Genomic DNA, 21194 nt, shown 5'->3' with positions numbered 1-21194 from the left:
TTGAAGTATGTTTGGCCTTAGTCTAGGCTTAGACTAGTGTTGCCATAGACTTGCGAGATTTCGGATGTCGTTGGGCAGTAGAACTTTTTCCGACGTCGTTTCGGACGGTCAGCTCCTTGTAGACTGATATAGCAGACTTGAGTCTGATAGTCGGTAACTCAGCTTATGACCTTGTATCCATAATGCCCTACTTTTCTGTTAGCTACAGTACCCGGTTAGAGTCCGTGGTCCAGGCTTAGCTACAGTACCCGTTTAGAGTCCGTGGTCCAGCCCACCCTTGTCCGACCTTTGGCTACAGCACCCGGTTCGAGTCCGTGGTCCATCCCATATAGGTTGACTTATTAGCTATAGTAGGGGTTCGAGTCCGTGGTCCAGCTTGCACGTGGTGTATTCCCAATTCCTTACCAAAGCTTCAGTTTAGTCTTGATTACTCTCATCTGTAGGTTGAGGTTTTGGAGGTTGGAGAGATTCCGATTAAAGTCCGGGACGTAATGAGATCCTGGAATATGATTGAGAATGGTTCAGTTAAAAGTCCGAAAATTGGTAATATTGTGATAGACCTTCTAGCTCCATTATTTTACTTTAACTGCCAGTGCATCTGCCGGGCTTATGGGGGTCTGTGCAGGTGGTTTCTTTTATTGTGCACGAGCGTACCCGTCGGGTTTATTGGAGCCCGATGGAGTTAGTTAGATTACTTGTCTTTATTGCTTGTACGCTCGTGTACATACCCCCATTTACTACTCTTTGCACTTGATGTGACCCTTTATTTGCATTTCAGTTCACTTTTGCTTATCTTGCTCAGTCGGCCTATGATGCCTACTGGGTACCTGTTGTTTTGGTACTCATGCTACGCTCTGTATCTATTTTGTGATGCAGGTCCGAGCACTAGTAGCCAGCGTTGATCGAGCTTGGAGTAGACTTATCCGGAGACGGGGGTGAGCACACAGCGTTTTGTACTATTTCAGTCTCCATCTGTATATATAGACTTGTCTTTTTCCTTTCGAGACAATCCAGTCTCTGTTGTCCAGTTTTGGGACTTGTACTCATTTTGTAGTAGCTCTGTACTGGTGACTTCCAGGTTTTGGGAGGGATCTTTATTTGTTTATATTGTTATTTTCCTACTCTTGTTTAATTTCTACCCTCAGACCCATTACTTGTTGTTCCGGGTTACGGGTTGGCTTACCTATTGGTGGGTTATAGTAGGTGCCATCCTGACTTGATAAATCGGGTCGTGACAGCTTGAATGGTACTAAAATACAATTCTTATCTGCTTACCACCCACAAACAGATGGGCAAACAGAGGTTGTTAACCGTACTGATTAAATGTATCTTCGTTGCTTTGTTGGTACTTGTCCTCGAAAGTGGGTTGCTTGGGTCCTATGGGCAGAATTTTGTTATAACACATATTTTCATTCGGCATTGCAAACCTCACCCTTCAAGGTTGTTTATGGTCGTGACCCACCTCGTTTGCTTTTATATGTGCCTGGGACCACTTGGGTAGAAGCTGTTGAACAGGCATTGCTGGAATGTGATCACATCTTGGGTGATATCCGATTTGATTACAAGCAGCACAACAACGAATGAAGGAATATTATGATAAGGGCCATCGTGACGTCGAATTTTCTCTAGGGTCACTTGTATGGCTTCGTTTACATCCTTACAGGCAACGCTCCATGCGGCTGAGTATTCACAATAAACTGTCCCCCAAATTTTATGGTCCATTTTCAATCTTACGGCGAATTGGACAGGTTGCATATGAGTTGGATTTGCCAAATGACAGTCGACTTCACAACGTTTTTCATGTTTCCCTTTTGAAGGCATTCAAAGGAGACCAACTCCCACCTATTACAAAGCTACCAGCACTAGAGGACAGCCGAGTAGTTCCTTTGCCTGCTGCTGTCATTCGAGCTCGTTTAAACCGTGGTACAAAGGAGATTCTTATACAATGGTCGGGTATGACAGAGGATGAAGCGACCTGGGAGGATGTAGACTGTTTTAAGCAGGCTTATCCATCGTTCGAGCTTGAGGACAAGCTTTTTCAGCATGAGGGGGGTAATGTTGTGGACGCATTTGTGGGCAAGACATATGTGCAACAGAGAGCCAAATAACTTGATTTAATTATAACGCTAGTAGTTTATTATTATTCTAGAATAGGAAGAATTCAATTATATTGTTAGTAGTTTTCTTATTAGTTTAGAATAGGATTTATGTTTCCTAGTTCCATAAGACTTCTTATTACTGTAAGAAGACTCTTATTTAAAGGAGGATTTGAGGAATAAGAAGTACGCAGACTTTAATCAGAAACAAGAGATAGAAGTTCTCTCTTCCATTGAACTCTAAGGTTTCAGTTTCCCTTTGATGAGCTGAATTCATATATAAAAATAGGTCGATCTAGGAATTCGAACAAAAGCAAGGGAAAATTAAAGGCAGTTGAATTTGATTTCCCTGTTCATCGTCCTGTGAGTCGATCCTTCTCTAAGAATCCTAACAATATGACTATAAGTAGTTCTTCTATATCTAGCTAGAATCTATTAGATGATATTCCCCTGACCCTAATTCAATACCGAACAACTACCCTGATATAATTTCTGATTCTGAACTGATACCCAATATCCAATGCCTGACATCCACTTAAATTTGAGATCCGACTTCAACCTTGGACCTGACTCCAACCCATGTCCCTACTCCGAATTGGGTGTATCGACTAAAGTTAGGGCAAGGGTTCCTATATGGGTTGGGGCTGAAAGTCGGATCTTAAATTGAGGTTGAGGTTAAGTCCCTAGTCGGGGTAAGAATCGGGTCTCGAATCGAGGGTTGAATTTTGAGTTGGGGTCACCTTCCAAGTTGGGATCCCACTGGGTCGAGTTTTTGATTCATGGTCAGGTGTCGAGGCTATAGGCTCGAGCTTGATGGAGGGTAGAATATAGGTGGGCAAAGGTAGAGGTCGGGGGTTGTATAGTGGAGCAGGAGGTGTTAAAAAAGAATTTTTGGAAAATGTTTTTTCTATTTTTAGTAGAGAAATTATTTTTCTTACGAAAATCTTTAAATCAATCAAACATGAACATATTGAAAAATATAATGAAAATATTTTCATTCGTACCAAACACACTCTAATTGTTCTTAGAAACGTACGTACTTATTATCTTCATCATCATGAATTGTATCTTGTCTTCATCACCCCACCTGCTAAGTGCTCTAATTTGTTTTTGAGTTAAATGTTAATTAAAAGAGTTGGAGGAGTTATTAAGGGAAATTAAACATTTGCTAATCTGTTAACCATACATCTGTAAAACTAACAACTACCAACCAGACTTGGCAAGTTATGTCTTGTACTTCAGCACTTCATTAATGAAATTGTCTTTTTTTTCTTTATAACGGTGGTGTTTGGTCGCGCACACATATCAAGTCAATACTATTAAAACAAATGAAACTAAAAGTATTACATAAGTTTTAAATTCAAAACAAAAAATTAACGTAGTACTCTTATATCAAATTTCAACATGACGTGTACATATATGATTTAACAAAAAATAAAAACATAAATCTATAACCTTATTCAACACTACATTTTACTTAAATTTTAAATTAAAATACTAACAAAATTATGCTAATGAAAAAAAAATAAACATACACTAAATAAAATAAATAATACAAAAAAATCACATGAAATCACCAGAAATAAAAATGAGAATTCGAAGGAAATGAAGTATTTATAATATTGCTATCCATATTGCTAATACATATATTGATATTATTCCTTATTGTATCGTGCCAAAGTACATAGTATTCTAGTATAATTAAACACGAATATTATTTAATATCGTTAAATATATATAAATTATTATTTTATGTGACTAATAAAATATTTTAGTGTTTTCTATACCTACCACCTATCACCCAACTTTTGGGCAAAACTCGAACCCTCTTACACGTATTGTTTACCTAATGTCACAATAACCGAATAAGTCAAAATTCTTTTGGAATTGAATTCAATATTAGATTAATCGACTAACATCACCACATGCACACTTTGTATTCATTCCGGCAAAAACAAATATTTAAAGTTAGAAGAAAGGAAAGTGTTACGAGAGGCAGTGGCGGAGTCAGAATTTTCAAAAGGGGTTCAAAATTTATAGAAATAGACACACAAAGTAGCCGAAGGGAATTCGACATCTACTATATATACATAAAAAATTATTTCAACCATATATAAATAATATAATTTTCTGCCAAAGGGGGTTCAGATGAACTCCCTTAGTACAAGGTGGCTCCGCCCCTGACGAGAGGCGGAGTCAGAATTTAAATTTTTTTCAGATCGAACTACTAGTCCATTTATGTTACTAAATTTTATCTATAGGATTTGGACTAAAATTACTAGGTAAGGCCGAAGCCGTTACATGTATCCTAACCAGGACCAGAGCTAGTGTGTGTACATTATGGATTCGGCCTCAAGGGTATAGCTACATTGGCTCTAGAGTGGTCACTCGAACACCCTTATATTTTGCATTTAAAAAATAATATTGTATATATATATATCATAAACAACTTTTTAAAGACTATGTCCTAACTTTGGTTTGGGCGTAGATTGCGGGGTCTAAAAGGGTAGTACTACTACTCTCAATCTTCAAAATCTCCTAACTTTTTATTCATATACCATATAGTATAACCAAATAACAATAAAACCCCACACCAAAAAAAAAAAAAAGATGCAATTTTTTCAAGTAAATAGCAAAACCCCATCTTGCCATGGCATCAAAAATCTTATTTTAATTTCTTGTTTTGCTTGCACAATTTATTTTCTATATCCATTCATTCTTGTTCCAAATTCCAATTTTCTTGATTATTCCTTTGTTTCATCACATGATCAACAATTTGATATATCATCACCAATTACTCTTCAAAATGTTGTTTTTGGAATTGCATCTAATGCAAAATCATGGTCAAAGAGAAAAGAATATGTTAAACTTTGGTGGAAGCCAAATGAAATGAGGGGTTGTGTGTTTCTTGAAAAAAAATTGCCTAATAGTACAACTACTACAAATGATTCAATTTCTCTTCCTCCAATTTGTATTTCAAATGATATTTCAAGATTCCCATATACAAATAAAGGTGGGAGTCCATCAGCAATTAGAGTGGCACGTGTCGTGTCAGAGACAGTCGCGCTTAATCTTAATCATTCAGATGTGAAGTGGTTTGTTTTTGGAGATGATGATACTATTTTTTTCCAAGAAAATTTGGTCAAGACATTGTCTAAATATGACAATGGGCTTTGGTATTACATTGGGTCAAATTCAGAAAGTTTTATACAAAACAAGTTTTTCTCATTTGATATGGCTTTTGGTGGTGCTGGTTTTGCTATAAGTTATCCATTAGCTAAAATTTTGGCTAGAGTTTTTGATTCATGTATTGAGAGATATCCGCATCTTTATGGAAGTGATGGTAGAATTCATGCTTGTTTGACAGAACTTGGTGTTACATTAACACATGAGCCAGGCTTTCATCAGGTTCCATTGCTTTTTTCCTTCTTTTGTTTGGGTTTTAGAGGTGAAAGGGAAGCGGTGGAGCAACCGTAAAGTTGTTTCCGTATAGCCTATAGGTTATAATTTTGAGATGTGACACCTTTTTAAGTGTGATTCTTTTTGGAACCTGTGTGAATCTGGGATGTTTCGTGCATCTTGCAGCTTTCTTTTGAGTCTCAAAATTAATTTAATAGCATAGTCAATTAATCATTTACCGAATATAATAATAAAATCATAATTTTTTTTTCTCAAATTAAAGTACCTGAACTTTTCCTAATATTATTATAACATCATTTGGTGATGCATCAAAAGTGTAGGTCATAAAATATGAATGACTAGTCATACTTTACTGTAACAAAATTAGTTTTATGACTAGAACTCAATCAATTTAGTGCGGCTAGAAATTATATAAATGTCAGTGACTATACGTGAAATTAACCTTTTGATTTTTGTGGCAAAGCATATTGACACCAATTATCTTGTTCTGTTTTATGTTGAAATTGATATGTCTAGATGGATTTTCTTGGAAATGCATTTGGATTATTGGCTGCACATCCAATTAGACCTTTGGTATCACTACATCACATGGAGAAAATTGATCCAATTTTCCCTAACATGACAAGAATGAAGTCCCTGGAGCATTTGTACCATGTTGCAAATTTTGATCCACAAAGGATTTTGCAGCAAACAGTATGTTACGATCGACGATTTTCGTGGTCGGTGTCAGTGTCATGGGGCTATGTTGTACAAGTTTTCGAGCACAATGTACAATTGCCTGATGCGCAACGCGTGCAGGAGAGCTACTTGCCCTGGAAAAAGAATGCTTATGGTACACTTTATGAGTTTACTACAAGGAAATTTGAGGTTGATCCATGTAAAAGACAACTTGTTTATTTCTTGGATGAAGTGTCTATGGGGGTTGATGGAATCAAGACAATTTACAAGAAGAAAGCATATGAGAATTGCACATTTACAAAGAATTCACCAAGGAAATTAGATGAAATCAGAGTGTTCTCTCACAAGTTAGAGCTTGACAAAAAGCAGGTATTTTATTGTACTTTCATTTTTAGTTTGTTTGAAAAAAGAACATATCTTTAGACTTGGTAAATTTTTAACTCCACCATTCGCATTTTACCCATTAAGGGGCAGAGCTAGAGAAGCGGAAGAGGGTTTATCCAAATCCCCTTCACTGTAGAGTGACATTCTCTTATAGCAATAACACGACAAATTTAAGAACATAAGATTCAAAATGACATTTTTGATGTGTTAGACACACTTTTAGTTTAAAACTACGAGATCTGGTAGTCTTATGCATATTTTTTAACTTTCTGTCCAGTCAAAATAAGACACAACTTTTCGTGCCTATTATCATGACACTTATATTTTAATGTTATTTTTAACATTTTGTTTAATGTGATATGCAGTTGTTAGCACCAAGAAGGCATTGTTGTGATATATTACCTTCTACATCTGATAAAGTGATGGAAGTAGGGATAAGAGAATGCAAAGAAGATGAACTTATTTACATGCACAATTAGAGATAAAATTATTATTTTTTCTTTGCTTGTGTCATAATTTAGATAAAAAAGATCCAGAGTCAGATAAATAAACAGGGATGTCATAATTTTTAGAATTGTTATTGTATTTGTATTAATTTTACTTAGTTTTGAATTATACTTTACTAAAGCAATTTAGAGAGCTATTAGGACTTTTTTCTTGATTATCTTGATCTCAACTTCGAAGGAAAGTTAAAGATTTTTTAAATCATCGTAAATATTTTTTATACTATGTCTATAGTTTAATATGTTGTAGCACGTTATTATTTTATTATTTATACTATTTCAGTAATTTAATATATTGTAGCACGTTATTTGCTTTTTCATATCAGATTACTATAGTTAGTTCTACTTATTATAAATAATCACTTGTAATTATCTTTTTAATTCGAACCAATTTGTAAGTGATCTGTCCCTTTTGATTTCTTCCAATTTTGAGTGTCCCCTTCCACATTTTTCCTTTAAAAAGCAGTCATTTTGGCTTTGGACTCCAAAAAAAACGTATGTTCTATATAAAGTTATGTCATATTCTATAAAAAATTTACTTCTTTCATGATGTGAAATTTATCGATCTTTCTCATTACATGTCCTCATCGGCCCATCCTCCGTAATGAGCGTCACGTTATGCATAATTTGACTAGTATACAAACTTTATTATTTATGCACATGTACTATGTGTTGATAGGAAGTGGGAATATATTTCTAGTAATCCCACCTAGGACTGGCCTTCGTGTTGGGCCACCTAACATTGCCAATGTGTCCATATTCTATTAGCACTAATTAATTAAGTGCCAAATTTTTCTTGAAAATTGTAGTCACCTTTCACATCATGATATCCACTTGTTTTCATGTCATTCAGTCCTCCACTAAAAGATGTTGAAGTAAAATAATGAAAAGAACCGATCAGAATTGTGGTAGAGTATTAATTACTTCTTCATTCTTAATTAGAGGTTTTGAGTTCGAGTATGATATGAAATTGTCTTTGTTAAAGAGCACTTGACCCTGCAATATTGGACTTTCTAGCGAGAAATTTAAATTTAGGAAAACTCCAATATAAATATTGAATACTAAATGAGAAATAAATAGAAAAATAATGAAAAGCTAGTTCCTAGTACTAATTAATTCAACAATATGTGGACACGTAAAGTTTTCAAGGCAAAAATAAAAGTTAAAATATGTACTTTAATTTGTCTTGGGCGAAAATTGCGGGACTAAAAAGCTTATAAAGTTAAAATTTACTAGTATTCATGTACTCATGAACTTAAATGGTTTTGCAGGGAGTGAATCAAAAGTGTGGCCTTCCTTTGTTCCTGATAAAATTAGCTTACGAAAATATAATTTGTGTTATTAAGATGGATCAATGATGGTTCATTTGTATTTTTATTCTTATTTGTGCTAGTTTTTATTTAAATTCAATTTTAGGAGTAAGAATTAAAGACCAACGTATTTGAAGGGCAAATTGTACAATTACTTCTCATATGATTCATTCATTTATCAACTCAATTCATTTTGACTCGTGAAGTCTATCCATCATAACTCATGTGTTGATATGTAGTTCAAATTGATCCATGAAAACCTTGTCAAAATATTTTTAAAAATCACATATTTTGTTTGATATTTTAGATGTAATTATAATAAAGAAAATTTTGTTTTATTACGTATTTAAATTAATTATAAAAAACAAATTAAAACATAATAAGAACTAGACGAGTCCAATTATAGCTTGTGTTGATCAAACTTATTTTAATCCAAATACTCCCTCCGCGTTATTTTATATGTCATCCCTTTCTATAAATAGTTGGTACATAATACTTGTCATTTCATAAAATCAATGCATAAATTAGCATATTGTTCCTTTTTTACCCTTATGAGTTATTAACATTGAAAACATATATTTGACCAACTTAGAAAACTTAAGTAAATGAATCATGTTCATTGGTTAAATTAATTCATATTCATTGATTGAAGACTTGAGTTCCAAAAAATATTAAATAAGGGTAAAAGGGTAAAGTTACATCATTTCTTAATGCAATTGCAAATGAAAAATATGACATATAAAATGAGACGGAGGGAGTAACTTTTAGACGGATCATTGACTCGCTCATTTATTAATGTTAATCAATGGTGTTTTGTGTTTGCAGTTCCCAATTATTTACACTAGACTAGATACGTCAATTTGGGCCAATTGGGCCGAGAAAACAAACTGATCGAATTAGCATGGGCTATTCATTTGGGGAAGTTACCTATGTACGTACCCCGCTCGATATTAAATTAAGATATTTATACATATATAAACATATAGGGAAACTTATATAAATCTCATTAAGTTAGGAGCTAATTACTTAGATACATTCTACTTTACAATATTACATATTTTACCAGATTTTGGTACATGCAGATACGTTCAAATACATGTATCTCAGATACAAGGGGTCAAAATTAGGTGTAGTTTGTTCTAGATACATTGTATCCAAGTGGATTTGCATGTATCTGAGAAACATAACAAATCTTGCTCGCCTCCCTCGCCTCTCTCCCATCTCGCTTGCCACTTCCCATGTATCTAGTAAACTAGATACATGTGAATCACATCATGTATCTGGTGTGATTCGCATGTATCTGAGATACATACGAATCTCGCTCGCCTCCCTCCCCAATCTCCCTCGCCTATCTCCCTATTTTTGCGTATATTGTAGCAAAAATACTTGTATCTCTAAGTATATTTTCTTCAATATATATGGTAGGAAATTCTCAATTAGTGGTAAAATACGTAAAATTTTGAAAGTATAGGTAATAATAATATATAGATACATTAAAAACTAGCTCGAATACATAATATGTAGCTTGGATACATTAAAAACTAGCTCGGATACTTAATATGTAGCTCGGATACATTAATATGCAGCTTGGATACATTAAAGAAATAAGGGATTTTGGAGATTTTTAAAAGTAATAGGAGATAATGGAAATAAGTTACACAAAATGTGTGTATTTCTGTTATTTGTCCTAATATATATGATGGTCAAGCATATCTAATTATGTAGTTTTTCCAAATATATATTATATAGTAAAAATACTCCTTATAGATGTTGTGTATATAACATGTACATATGAGAATTGCACATTTCGCAAGAACACAGTTGATACAAATTGTATTCATTGAGCGAACAAATACAATTGACACACAAATTAGATTCATTGTGCGAACGAGTATAACATATACATGTATCTCAAAACCAATGTATTACTAGATATGCCTGATAATATGCAACACTATAGTGTCTTAAGAGAACTTATTTTCTTTGGTATGAAAATTTAAGCCATTAATTCTAAAGGCAAATGATTTATGATCTCCTTCTCTTCGTTTTTATCTGTGATTAGTTTATCAAAATTTTAACCATATATTACTTCCTTCATTCCATATTAGTTGTTTACTGTACTAAAATTTATTGTTTTAAGTTACTTGTTAATTTATAAAATCAAGACATAGTTAATAATATTTTCCCAAGTAATTCTTTTTAAAAGTGTAAGCGAGTTTGTAAAGTTTTAAAAATAAATAATTTTTTAAAGAGTAAATTAGTAAAATTATTCTATTAATTAATAATTTCTAATGGTTCATGGAAAAGAAAAAATGAATAACTAATCTGAAACGAAGGGAGGGTAACTTATGGTGTAGTCAAAATGATAGTTACTTTATGAATAATTCATGATATAATTGGAAAGAGCACTTCGTGAAACAATAATATTTATATGAAGATATTTAAGACCCATTTGGCAGTAGATTTTCCAAATAAAATTTGGGAGAAAATTTGGCAAATACTGTTTGTTCATACAATTTGTTATTATTTGGCAAATATTTTTGACAAATAACCCAAATTTCCAAATACTAGAAAAAACTAGTATTTGGGCCAAATCTCATATTTGAGATCTTTTAAAAATTTAAATTCTATACATACAAAAATTTAAATTGTTGTTTGCATTGTATTACATAATTTTTTACATAAACACCAAAGTAGTGATGAAATATTTAGTGAATGTGAAAATGATAATATGATTATTGATGAAAATGATGAACAATCAGCTCAAGGTAACAAAGTCATGTGCTTTGTCTACTACACGATGTATAGAATGATGCTTGTTGCACTCACTCCTAATGACCATATTGCTTCAGTGTCATGGACATTACTTGTCATTTATTGCAACGAAGATCCAATTGACTTGTAATACAAACATATGATTAATTTTGATAGTTTTTAAAACTTATGGGTATAAACCATATTTCCTAAAAAAGTGAAATATGTTTCCCAAATACTATGGACAACAACATAGTAAAGTTTCACCCAAATTTTAACACATAATATTTGTCAAAAATATTTGAAAATCTATGATCAAACGCTAGTTTAAGTTAATGAATATGAGGGTACACTTGCACTCACTATAAATTAATCGAAAAGTCAATATAAACCGAAATTGACTCGAATTGATATATCGTTGAAAACCAATTAAATTGACAAATTTATTATTGCTTCCTTTTATTTTATCTAAAACTTTGGTGGATAATGAAACTTCTCATTTGGACAAGAGAATATTAGACTAAGCACCAAAAATATTATAGTTCTAGAAGCCATAAATGTAAGAGGAGTTTGTCAACGTGAGATACGTAACACATACCTTTCATGTTACTCTACGATTCATTATACTTGTCATATTTCTTTTACACTCTTTTTATATAAAAAAATTAAAAATAATTTAATTTAATTATATTATATTATTCTATTTTATTATTTTATTAATCTCTCTTCACATAAATATGAAAACTACTAATAATTAATTCTATTTTAGTTTTCTAAAATCTCAATTATTTTGGATCATCTATTATAAGTTAAAATAGATCGGAGAGAGTATATTCAAACTTCTACTTTTTTTTTCTTGGTCATAATATTCAAACTTTTACGCTCAGGCCCCATATAAATTCAACCTCCATCACACTTAGTGTAATATTTAGTGGTCATCTAATGATCTAATCCATTAAATCTACTTTTAATTGTTTGGTTAATTAATATAATTGTGGAACTTGACACTGAGTTCAAAAACATTTTAATGCCCGATATAAGATTTTATTCGATCAAGGGGAAGATATCTCTATAAGAGAAAGAAATGTAATATTCTACTTGTTTTAATTTACATGTCTTACTTTTATTTTCAATAATCTATCCAAAAAAAAGAAAATTATTCTTCTTTAATTAGATTTTTTTAATTTAAAAAAATCTCATTTTATTCTTAAAAGGACTCAGAATCCTTTTTCCATTGATGTTGCCTGCTACAGTGAGATTCATGCTAATTCAATTACTTAATTTCATTAACATTTGGTTTATCACAATCTAATTATTTGGTTATATCACAATCCATATATCCTTAAATCATGTATATAAATTTCAATTTACTGATTATAATAAAAAGTAATATTTTAAGAAAAACTACATAATTGGACATAATTTACTACCATATATATTAGAGTAAATTTTATGTTTAGCGAACATAAAAATCATATTAGCGCTCTATAGCTACAGTTTTGTTATTTGCGCTCCATAGAGCATCTCATTTGTATAAATCGCAGACAGGCAGCTCATTTAAACCCATGTATCCGAGATACATATATTTGGATGTATCTAGAGGCACCAAAATCTGATAAAATACGAAATATTGCAAACTAGAGTATATCTAAGTAATTAGCTCCTAAACTAGTGAGGTTTATATAAGTTTCCCCATGTTATAGTCATACAAATGTATATACGACTATTTTGAACAAGTTTCAATATTTTGTTCTTCAAACTTCATATCCAATTAAACATCACCACATAAATTGGACTGATTAGAGGATACATATACTTACAACCTATTTACACTGTTAAGTGAAAGATCAAATGTAGAAAATACATATATTAGTGAACAAAGTCATATGCGGCCCCTTAAGTTGTTCGTATAATTCATTTAGATATCTCAACTAGAAATTGTACCTATTGAACACTTTTACCGTTCAAAACATGTACCCATTGAATACTTTTTGATGACATGGCATCATAAGTGTAATACACATCCAAAAAGGTGAGTAAAGCCAAATATTTTTTTTACCGACAAATCAAAACTAGACATGTCAACATTAGAAAAATAATAATTTCTATAAAAAAAATCACTGGTTTCTCAATCCAACATACTCATTTACCTTCGCCACCATCGTCGACATACCCCTTTTCCATCTATTCCTGCATTCCTTTTTTTTCCAGCATCATCCCGTCATTATCAATCGTTGTTTTCTTCATCGGAAAAGCATTAATTAAAGAAATAAAAATCAAATTGAGTCAAAAATAATTTCGGCAAAACTCCATTTTTTCCTACAAGACTAATATGAATCTGAAATTATTTTCTTTGAAATCGTTAAAGAATTCAAATTCTAAAGAACCCACAACATTGAAGAAGAAAAAATATCAACAAATCTTGATTGTTGTTCGAAAAAAAAATGAGATTGATAAAAATGACAACTACAATATTGAATCAGAATAAAGGAGAGGAGATAGGTGTACGATTATCGGAGTGTGAGGTTTTAGCCGGAGGCCGCTGTGTGTGTTCCGGCAAAGAAGAAGATGAGGAAGAATGGAAGTCGGGGGTGGGCTGGTGCCTAGTATGTTTTGGCGAAGAAGAAAAGGCAGAGAAAAGTTTTTCTTTTTCTTTTTTTGGCTGAAAACAAATTTTTATTTTATTTTATTTTTTATTTATATTTTAATTATTATTATGGGCCCAATGCTACATGTTTTTTTTCTGATTAGTTACTATGCCATATCACCGCGAGTGTAACACACAATTTCTATTTTTAGTTGAATGTCAAAAATATTTAAATTTTTTTTTTTTATTTTATTAATACAAGTGTTCAATTGGAACAAGCCTAAAATGAGATATCCAAGTCAAATTTACGAATACTTTAGTGGCTACAGATTAGTTAAGCATAATGAAAAATTTCCAACTTCATACTACTATTCAAACCTTCCATTGGAACAAAATGGAATTAGTCAATTTCCCACCCAAAACCATAAAAAATGCAAAAAACTAAAAAAAAAAAGTCAACAATTATGGCTATGTATATGACTTTTCTACCCTCTACTTGAAGTTACAAGTTTATAAAATGGTGCACCATGTAAAGTTGTACATACCAATCTCATTTTTTTCATCAAAATATGTCTTCCTCAAAATTAATCTCTTGTCTATTTTTCCTTTCATCCATTGCAATAGTGATTTCCACAGATCCACTCTTCCATTTTTGTTCAAACTCTGAAAATTTCACAGCCAATAGTTACTATGCACAAAATTTAAAAAATCTCTTAGGTGATCTCTACTTGAAAACTCCTCCAACAGGATTCTCAACTAGCTCAATTGGGCAAAATCATGATCAAACAAATGGACTTTCTCTATGTCGCGGCGATGTTTCAAGCAATAATTGCAAATCTTGTGTATTAGATGCTAGTGAAGAACTTGGAAAACGTTGTCCTTATGATAAAGAAGCCATCATATGGTATGATAATTGTCTCTTGAAATATTCCAACAAAGATTTCTTAGGAAATATTGATAATACGTACAAGTTTTATATGTGGAATGTTCGCGTTGTGAGTAATCCTGAATATTTCAATGCAAAAACTAAGGAATTGTTGGGGAGCTTGAGTGAAAATGCTTATAAAACGTCGAATTTGTATGCAATTGGAGAAATGGAGATTGAAGAAAATAAGAAATTGTATGGATTGGTTCAATGTACAAGAGATATTTCTAATGAGGACTGTAAGAAGTGTCTTGATGGTATTATTACTGAAATTCCAAGTTGTTGTGATGGAAAAGAAGGTGGAAGAGTTGTTGGTGGAAGTTGTAACTTTAGATATGAAATATACCCTTTTGTTAATATTCCTTAGAACTTAGAAACTATATGATACATGCTATATTGATAATGCTCAAAAGATGATATTATAATATGAGGTTTGAACTAAAATTCCTATATTGATGTAATTTGGTTTAAGTACTATGTTTGGTGAATAAAGAATGGACAAATATGTTTTTCTACTTTGATATATATAGTTGTGAAATCAAATTATTACAATAATATAATTCCTTGCAGAGGATTTAAATATATGACGAGATACTGTAAGTGACAGAGTGAGTACTTTGCTGCCACGATTCATGCGGTTCAATGACCATGATTGGTTAACCATGACTACGGTTGACTATTTGAGAGTAAACGCTCCCTTATATGTAGGCTTCAAAATTAGAGAAGATTTTAAAAGAAAAATAAAATTGGAGGGAAGTTAAAAGAATTAGAGGTGATGTTTGAAAAAGCTACACTAATTGCCGGTAATGATAATTGACTAATATTTGACTTTACAATATAAATTAGCGGCAATTAATAAGTTGTTGTTTACCAACTGTCTCTAAAACTCTATTTTGATGCAGTGATGAGCAAAGAAGAAAAATTATTTTTTGTATATTAGACATGTAAAAAAAAAAACCAAAAAGACTACGAATAATCAACAAATAACATATGATGTAATCGAAAAAAGTTTTATTAATCCATGATATCGTGAAGGAGAAATTTAGTGGAATAATAAGATACGATTAAGATTTCAAGTGAAGTAATATTATAATTAACCCACTATTTTATAGTTTTAACAAGAGAAAATATATCATTACCCCATTAAAGTAAGACCTATTTTTTAAAAAGACACTTGAACTTTACGGGAGTCCTAGTACCCTTAAACAATTTTAAAGTGTCATAAATATCTCACTTTTCAGTCACCCTCACAAGAAAGAAAGTGCAATCACGCATCAATTATTGTCTGCCACGTGTTAAATTTTAATTTTTAATCTTTATTTTCATTTTCATTTTTTCTTATTTTATAACTTCATTCTCTCTTCTTCTTTTTTTCTCCTTCTTCTTCTTTCTTCATTACTCCTGTTCTTCTTGCAGTCCTCCATGGCCATCCTCACCGCCTCGACTTTGCCTCCATCGTCAATCCTCCGGATTATAATCCATCTCCATCATTAATATCATCAAATTATTGTTAGATAAAAAATAAAATTACTAATAAATTAAAAATTAAAAATTAATAATCACCTCCAACCTACCATCTTCTTTCCAATATTACAACAATTATGCAGCGAAACTCCATTACGATGGAGGTAATGAAATTCTAGAATAATCTCAAATAGAAGAAATTTCGTTCTTTTACATGCTAAAGAACTACATAATACTTTATCTATTTTTTTAAAAAAGAACAATTGTATCGAAGGAGGTTCACAATTATTATTATTATTTTTTAAAATAAGGGACAAAAGAAGGAAAGGGAACCAAGAAAAGCAAGCAGACAAGGGGAAAAATATGAGTGAAGTAAATGGGTCTTCTACGTTGAAGAAGATAGAGAAGATGTAGTTGGTTCTTTTGAGTTTGGTGAAGAAGATAACAAAAATTAAAGAATTGAAAAAGTACAATAAAATAAATAAAAGAAAAGAAAAAAAACATTTCTAATTAAATAAATACTTAAATAAATATTTATTTACTTTTGGCTCAACTCACTTGCTATTAGAGAATGAACTACATTTTACATGCCACGTAGGCACGCAATGGGACAATAAATTCATTCTATATAAGAATAAGAGGGTAATAGGACCTCCACAAAGTTTAAATGTCTTTTTAAAAAAGAGGTCTTACTTTAATGGGGCAATTATGTATTTTCTCTTTTAACAAATGTAAACTTGGCATAAATATATATTTTTCATAAATAGGTATATGTAATTCGATATAAATAAAGTTGATTTACTTGTTATATGATTCATTTTTCTTTTTCGTCCGTCCAAAAAAGAATGACACATTTCTATAAGAGGAAATTTCGCAAATAACCACTACAAATAACTTAATTAGGCTCCATAGCTATAGTTTGTTAATTATGATTCGTAGTTGGATGTTAGAGGTGAAGTGTATTTGTATCTCTGTCGAATTGTATGTATGTAACTAATATGCATATGTATTTGTATATCTGACGAGCGAAATTGGGAGAGGGAGGAGAGAGGAAATCGAGAAGAAAGCAAGATTGGGAGAGGGAGGAGAGAGGCGATCGAGAGAGGGCAGAGAGTGGAGAGAGGCACACATAATTATAGCTGAAAATAGACCTTTTGACCAAAATAAGCTATTTTAAAAACCAATTCACCAAACTAATACGCTTTTTAATTTTTTACAAAAGTAGTATAAACGTACTTAATGGTAACGTTTTAGGTTATTATTATTTTAAAAATTCAACGGACAAAAATTGATGGAGCTGACGATGTTAAATGAATAAACGTTACTGTGAGTTACGTTTTAGGTGTAAAATGTTACTCAAAATAACGTTTATTGAGAATCCAATCACGTCAACCCTGCAAATGCAGAATCAAATCCTGCAAATTTAAAATGTTACTGTAATGACCCTAAAGGTCATTTTTTGAAAATTTTTATAAAATGACCGTTTTACCCCTCCCGATAGTTGCCCCGAGTCCTAATTGTTGTATTTTCGAAGTTGATTTGGAGGAAAATTGATGAAAAGTTGAGTTTTTAAGAGTTTGAGTTTGGTTAAAAGTGCTATTTCGAGTCATTTGGAGTTTTGAGACTCGAATCGGATTTCCGTCGATTCTAGCAGTTTTAGAATGTCGAAACGGGTCTATGAGAATTTACGGAGTCGAATTTGGAGTTAAAACGAAGATTTGAGGTCCTAAGTTGCTAAAATTGTGAAATTTTGATCAAGATTTGACTTTGGTCAACAATCGAGGTTCCGGAGCTCGAAATGGAATTCCGAGGGCACCGTTGGATTCAGGGGGTGATTCTAAGTCTAGAATGAGTCTTGGTTGAATTTTTAGAGGCCCCGAGTGCGTTTCGAGTTTTTGAGCCTAAAGTTAGTTTCTTGACGCCTTATTGGATACCGGGTCAAGGAGACCTTGAATTCAAATTCCGATGATTTCATTGAGTCCGAAATGTCATTTTCAAGCTTGTAGCATATTTGGTTTGTGTTCGGAAAGTGCCAAATGAGTTTTGGGTGAGCTTTTAAGCTTCTTGGATGGTTTGACATTATTTCAGCAAATTGTGGCAACTAAAGGGTTCATTATTAGTTTTAAAGGTCAAAATTTTTTTCCGAAGGTTCTGAAATTTTGAGCATGAATTATAGGACTTATCTGCAAATTTTGGTGCATTTTCGCTAACCCGAGATTGGACTTTTATCGCAAATAAGAAATAATTGTTTACCGAGTAGAAATGATATTTGACTGGGCAAACGAGCATGAAATTGAGCTCCGATTGAACGAGCAGGTCCGTATTATTATTTAAGACATTTGCAAAAAAGAATCGGGTCATTTCACTATCGTATGAGGAAATTACGGCCTTTTTAGCTGTTTTTCTGGTGCATAACAGCCATGTACTGTTATAAAAATCTCAGACTATGTTAATTTGGTATTTTGAGCATATCGGGAGTTCTAGAGATCGGAATGGAGTGATTCTTACGGGTTTCTTCTTGAATTAATATGAGGGTTAGTATTCAATCTTCAATTCGACATTTTCTCATAATTTCTTTATCTGTTTTTTTTTCCTATCCGTAAACCTTTTGGGAAAAATTGGGGTTTTATCGATTTGGACTCCCTTTTTGATGAAAAGGTATATTTACGATCCTTATGTTATGGGTAAACTGATTTTAACATAGAATTATTGATTCATCGATTATTTTCATCATATTAACCGCGTACAATTTGGACTTTTCGGGTAAAGTTAAAGTTTGATAAAGTGAGAATTTCAAGGTCGATCCTAACTCTGTTTTTGATGAAATTTCATATTTGAACTTATCTAAGCATGGGTAAGAGGTTTTTCAAGAGATATTTCATTTTCGAGTCGGGGTTTCAGATCCGAATATTTTAGGTTTCTTCAAGAACGTGGATTTTTCTTCAAATTGAGTTTGTGAATTGATTTCAACTCCGTTTTCAAATTGGTTTTCACCATTAGCTTCCAAATACTTTAAGGATCATTTTACATAAAAAATTTCCAGATTTGGGTATCGTTTTCCGGTATGAGACTTTTGGACCGTTTTGCCCCTTTTCCCTAAATTTCTTGATTTTGGTGTCATTGGACTCTAATTGTGATTTTGAATAATTGTTTGAATAGATTATCGTGATCCGGATTCTACTCGGAAAGGAAAGGCTCAAGTTAAGTAATTTTTGGAGTTCGTTTTAAGGCAAGTGGCTTCCAAACTTTGTAAAACTCTTAGACTACGCATGACTACTTTCCTAATTGTGTTGGGGAGTAATAGGGATTGAGGATGAGTTTTATTTGTTGATTGAAATTTGTTGTAAATGAAAGATGAGGAATAAAACGAGTTAAATGTGTTATGATGTGGTCGTGATATGGTTGTGATTGAGAAAGGTGATGTGTAATACTATGATGTGGTCGTGATATGGTGGTGATTGAGACAGGTGATGTGTAATACTATGATGTGATCGTGATATGATTGTGATTGATGATATGTGCGTATTCATTATTCATCCCATGTGTGAACTATCTGTTGCATGAGTTCTGAGACACTGATATGAGGATGGATGGATATGAGACACAGTTGAGACTAGCTCCGACTAGAGATATATGAGATGGACTAGCTCCGGCTAGTGATTTGGATGCCGATGGGATTGGTTCCGGCGGTGATATATGGTCCATGTGTGGCCCCCATGGGTTCTAATTTGAGTATTCAGCGCGGACTGATTACGTCAACAGATGTGTATCGTAGGACAGACATGCATCACGACTAAATGACATCATTATTGCACTTTGCATCGCATTTGCCTTATCTTGGTTTGTGATGTGTGGATTGTATCGGTTTGCCCTTCTTATGTGTAATTTGATCTACTTGCTCTTATTTGTTGATCTGAGGTTGATGAGGATATACTGTTGGTTCTGGCTGTTGAATATGATCTGTTTAGTATAGGTTGGTTGGTTTGCTGCTAGATTGAAGTTTCGGTGGTTCGGTTGGGATTGAAAGGAGTTGTTTGTAGCTGCTAGTTTTGCTTAGTTTAGAGTTACTTGCGAGTACCTGTGGTTTTCGATACTCACCCTTGCTTCTACACAATTGTGTAGGTTGACAGCTCTCTCTCAGATTCGGCTTAGTATTTTCTTTAGCAGATTGGGCTTCAGGACATACTCGAGAGGTAGCGGTTCATTCCAGACGTGCCCTTGAGTTATCTTTACTTTCAGTTTTGTTCTATTCGAGAACTATACTCTGAGACTTGTATATTTTTATTCTAATTCTGTATTTAGATGTTTGTACATGTGACAACCAAATTCTGGGTAGTGTTGAGTCTCAATTAAAATCTTCCGCTTATTTATTATCTTTTATTCTCATATTTCTACTTCTCTATCGTTGTGGTTGAGTTAGGCTGACGTGTCCGGTGGGAAATGGACATGTGCCATCACATCCAGATTTGGGGTGTGACAGTTACTCAGAGTAACGTTTTACACCATAAAACGTTACTATGAGTAACGTTTACTAAGAATCCAATCACGGGTCTTCGACTCCTGCAAATTTAGAATAAATCCTGCAAATTTAGCTATAAAACGTTACTCATAGTAACGTTTTACCTAACAAACGTGACTGTCAGTTACAATACTCTGTTAAAGTCATATTCCTCCATTTTTTAAACTGACCATATGTGATTATAAAATAAATGTTGCTGTAAGAAATGTTTTGCATAGTTCAACAATATTCAACAAAACTTCATCAGGTATGAATTAAATAAGTCAAGTTTATCATATTATGTTAAGTTCTAGTAAAATATTTTTAAAGCTATAGTAAGAACTTAACATAATATGATAAACTTGACTTATTTAATTTATACCTGATGAAGTTTTGTGAATATTATTTTAACAATGGGCAACACAAGTAAAAGTTTTGTTGAATATTGTTGGAATATGCAAAACATTCCTTACAACAACATTTATTTTATAATCACATGTGGTCAGTTTAAAAAAATGGAGGAATATGACTTTAACAGAGTGTTGTAACTGACACTCATGTTTTTGAGGTAAAAC

General features: G+C 32.6%; 3 protein-coding genes across 3 annotated transcripts in view; all 3 read left to right on the top strand.

Annotated features, from left to right (window-relative positions):
- Positions 1 to 21194, top strand: part of LOC125863338 (cytochrome b6-f complex iron-sulfur subunit, chloroplastic) — a 324107-nt gene that overhangs the window by 125289 nt on the left and 177624 nt on the right. The window lies entirely within an intron of this gene.
- Positions 4645 to 7266, top strand: LOC125863315 (uncharacterized). The gene is made up of 3 exons (XM_049543505.1): positions 4645 to 5504; positions 6033 to 6563; positions 6944 to 7266. Exons 1-3 carry the CDS (start codon positions 4707 to 4709, stop codon positions 7055 to 7057), a joined length of 1443 nt encoding a protein of 480 aa, XP_049399462.1. The 5' UTR covers positions 4645 to 4706; the 3' UTR covers positions 7058 to 7266.
- On the top strand, positions 14287 to 15053 carry LOC125863334 (cysteine-rich repeat secretory protein 38-like). The gene has a single exon (XM_049543523.1). It carries the CDS (start codon positions 14302 to 14304, stop codon positions 15022 to 15024), a length of 723 nt encoding a protein of 240 aa, XP_049399480.1. The 5' UTR covers positions 14287 to 14301; the 3' UTR covers positions 15025 to 15053.

The sequence above is a fragment of the Solanum stenotomum genome, chromosome 4 (assembly GCF_019186545.1).
Source record: "Solanum stenotomum isolate F172 chromosome 4, ASM1918654v1, whole genome shotgun sequence".
NCBI classification, from domain to species: Eukaryota; Viridiplantae; Streptophyta; class Magnoliopsida; order Solanales; family Solanaceae; genus Solanum; species Solanum stenotomum.
The sequence above is the reverse complement of the archived record's forward strand: the minus strand, read 5'-3'. Positions and strand labels throughout refer to the sequence as shown.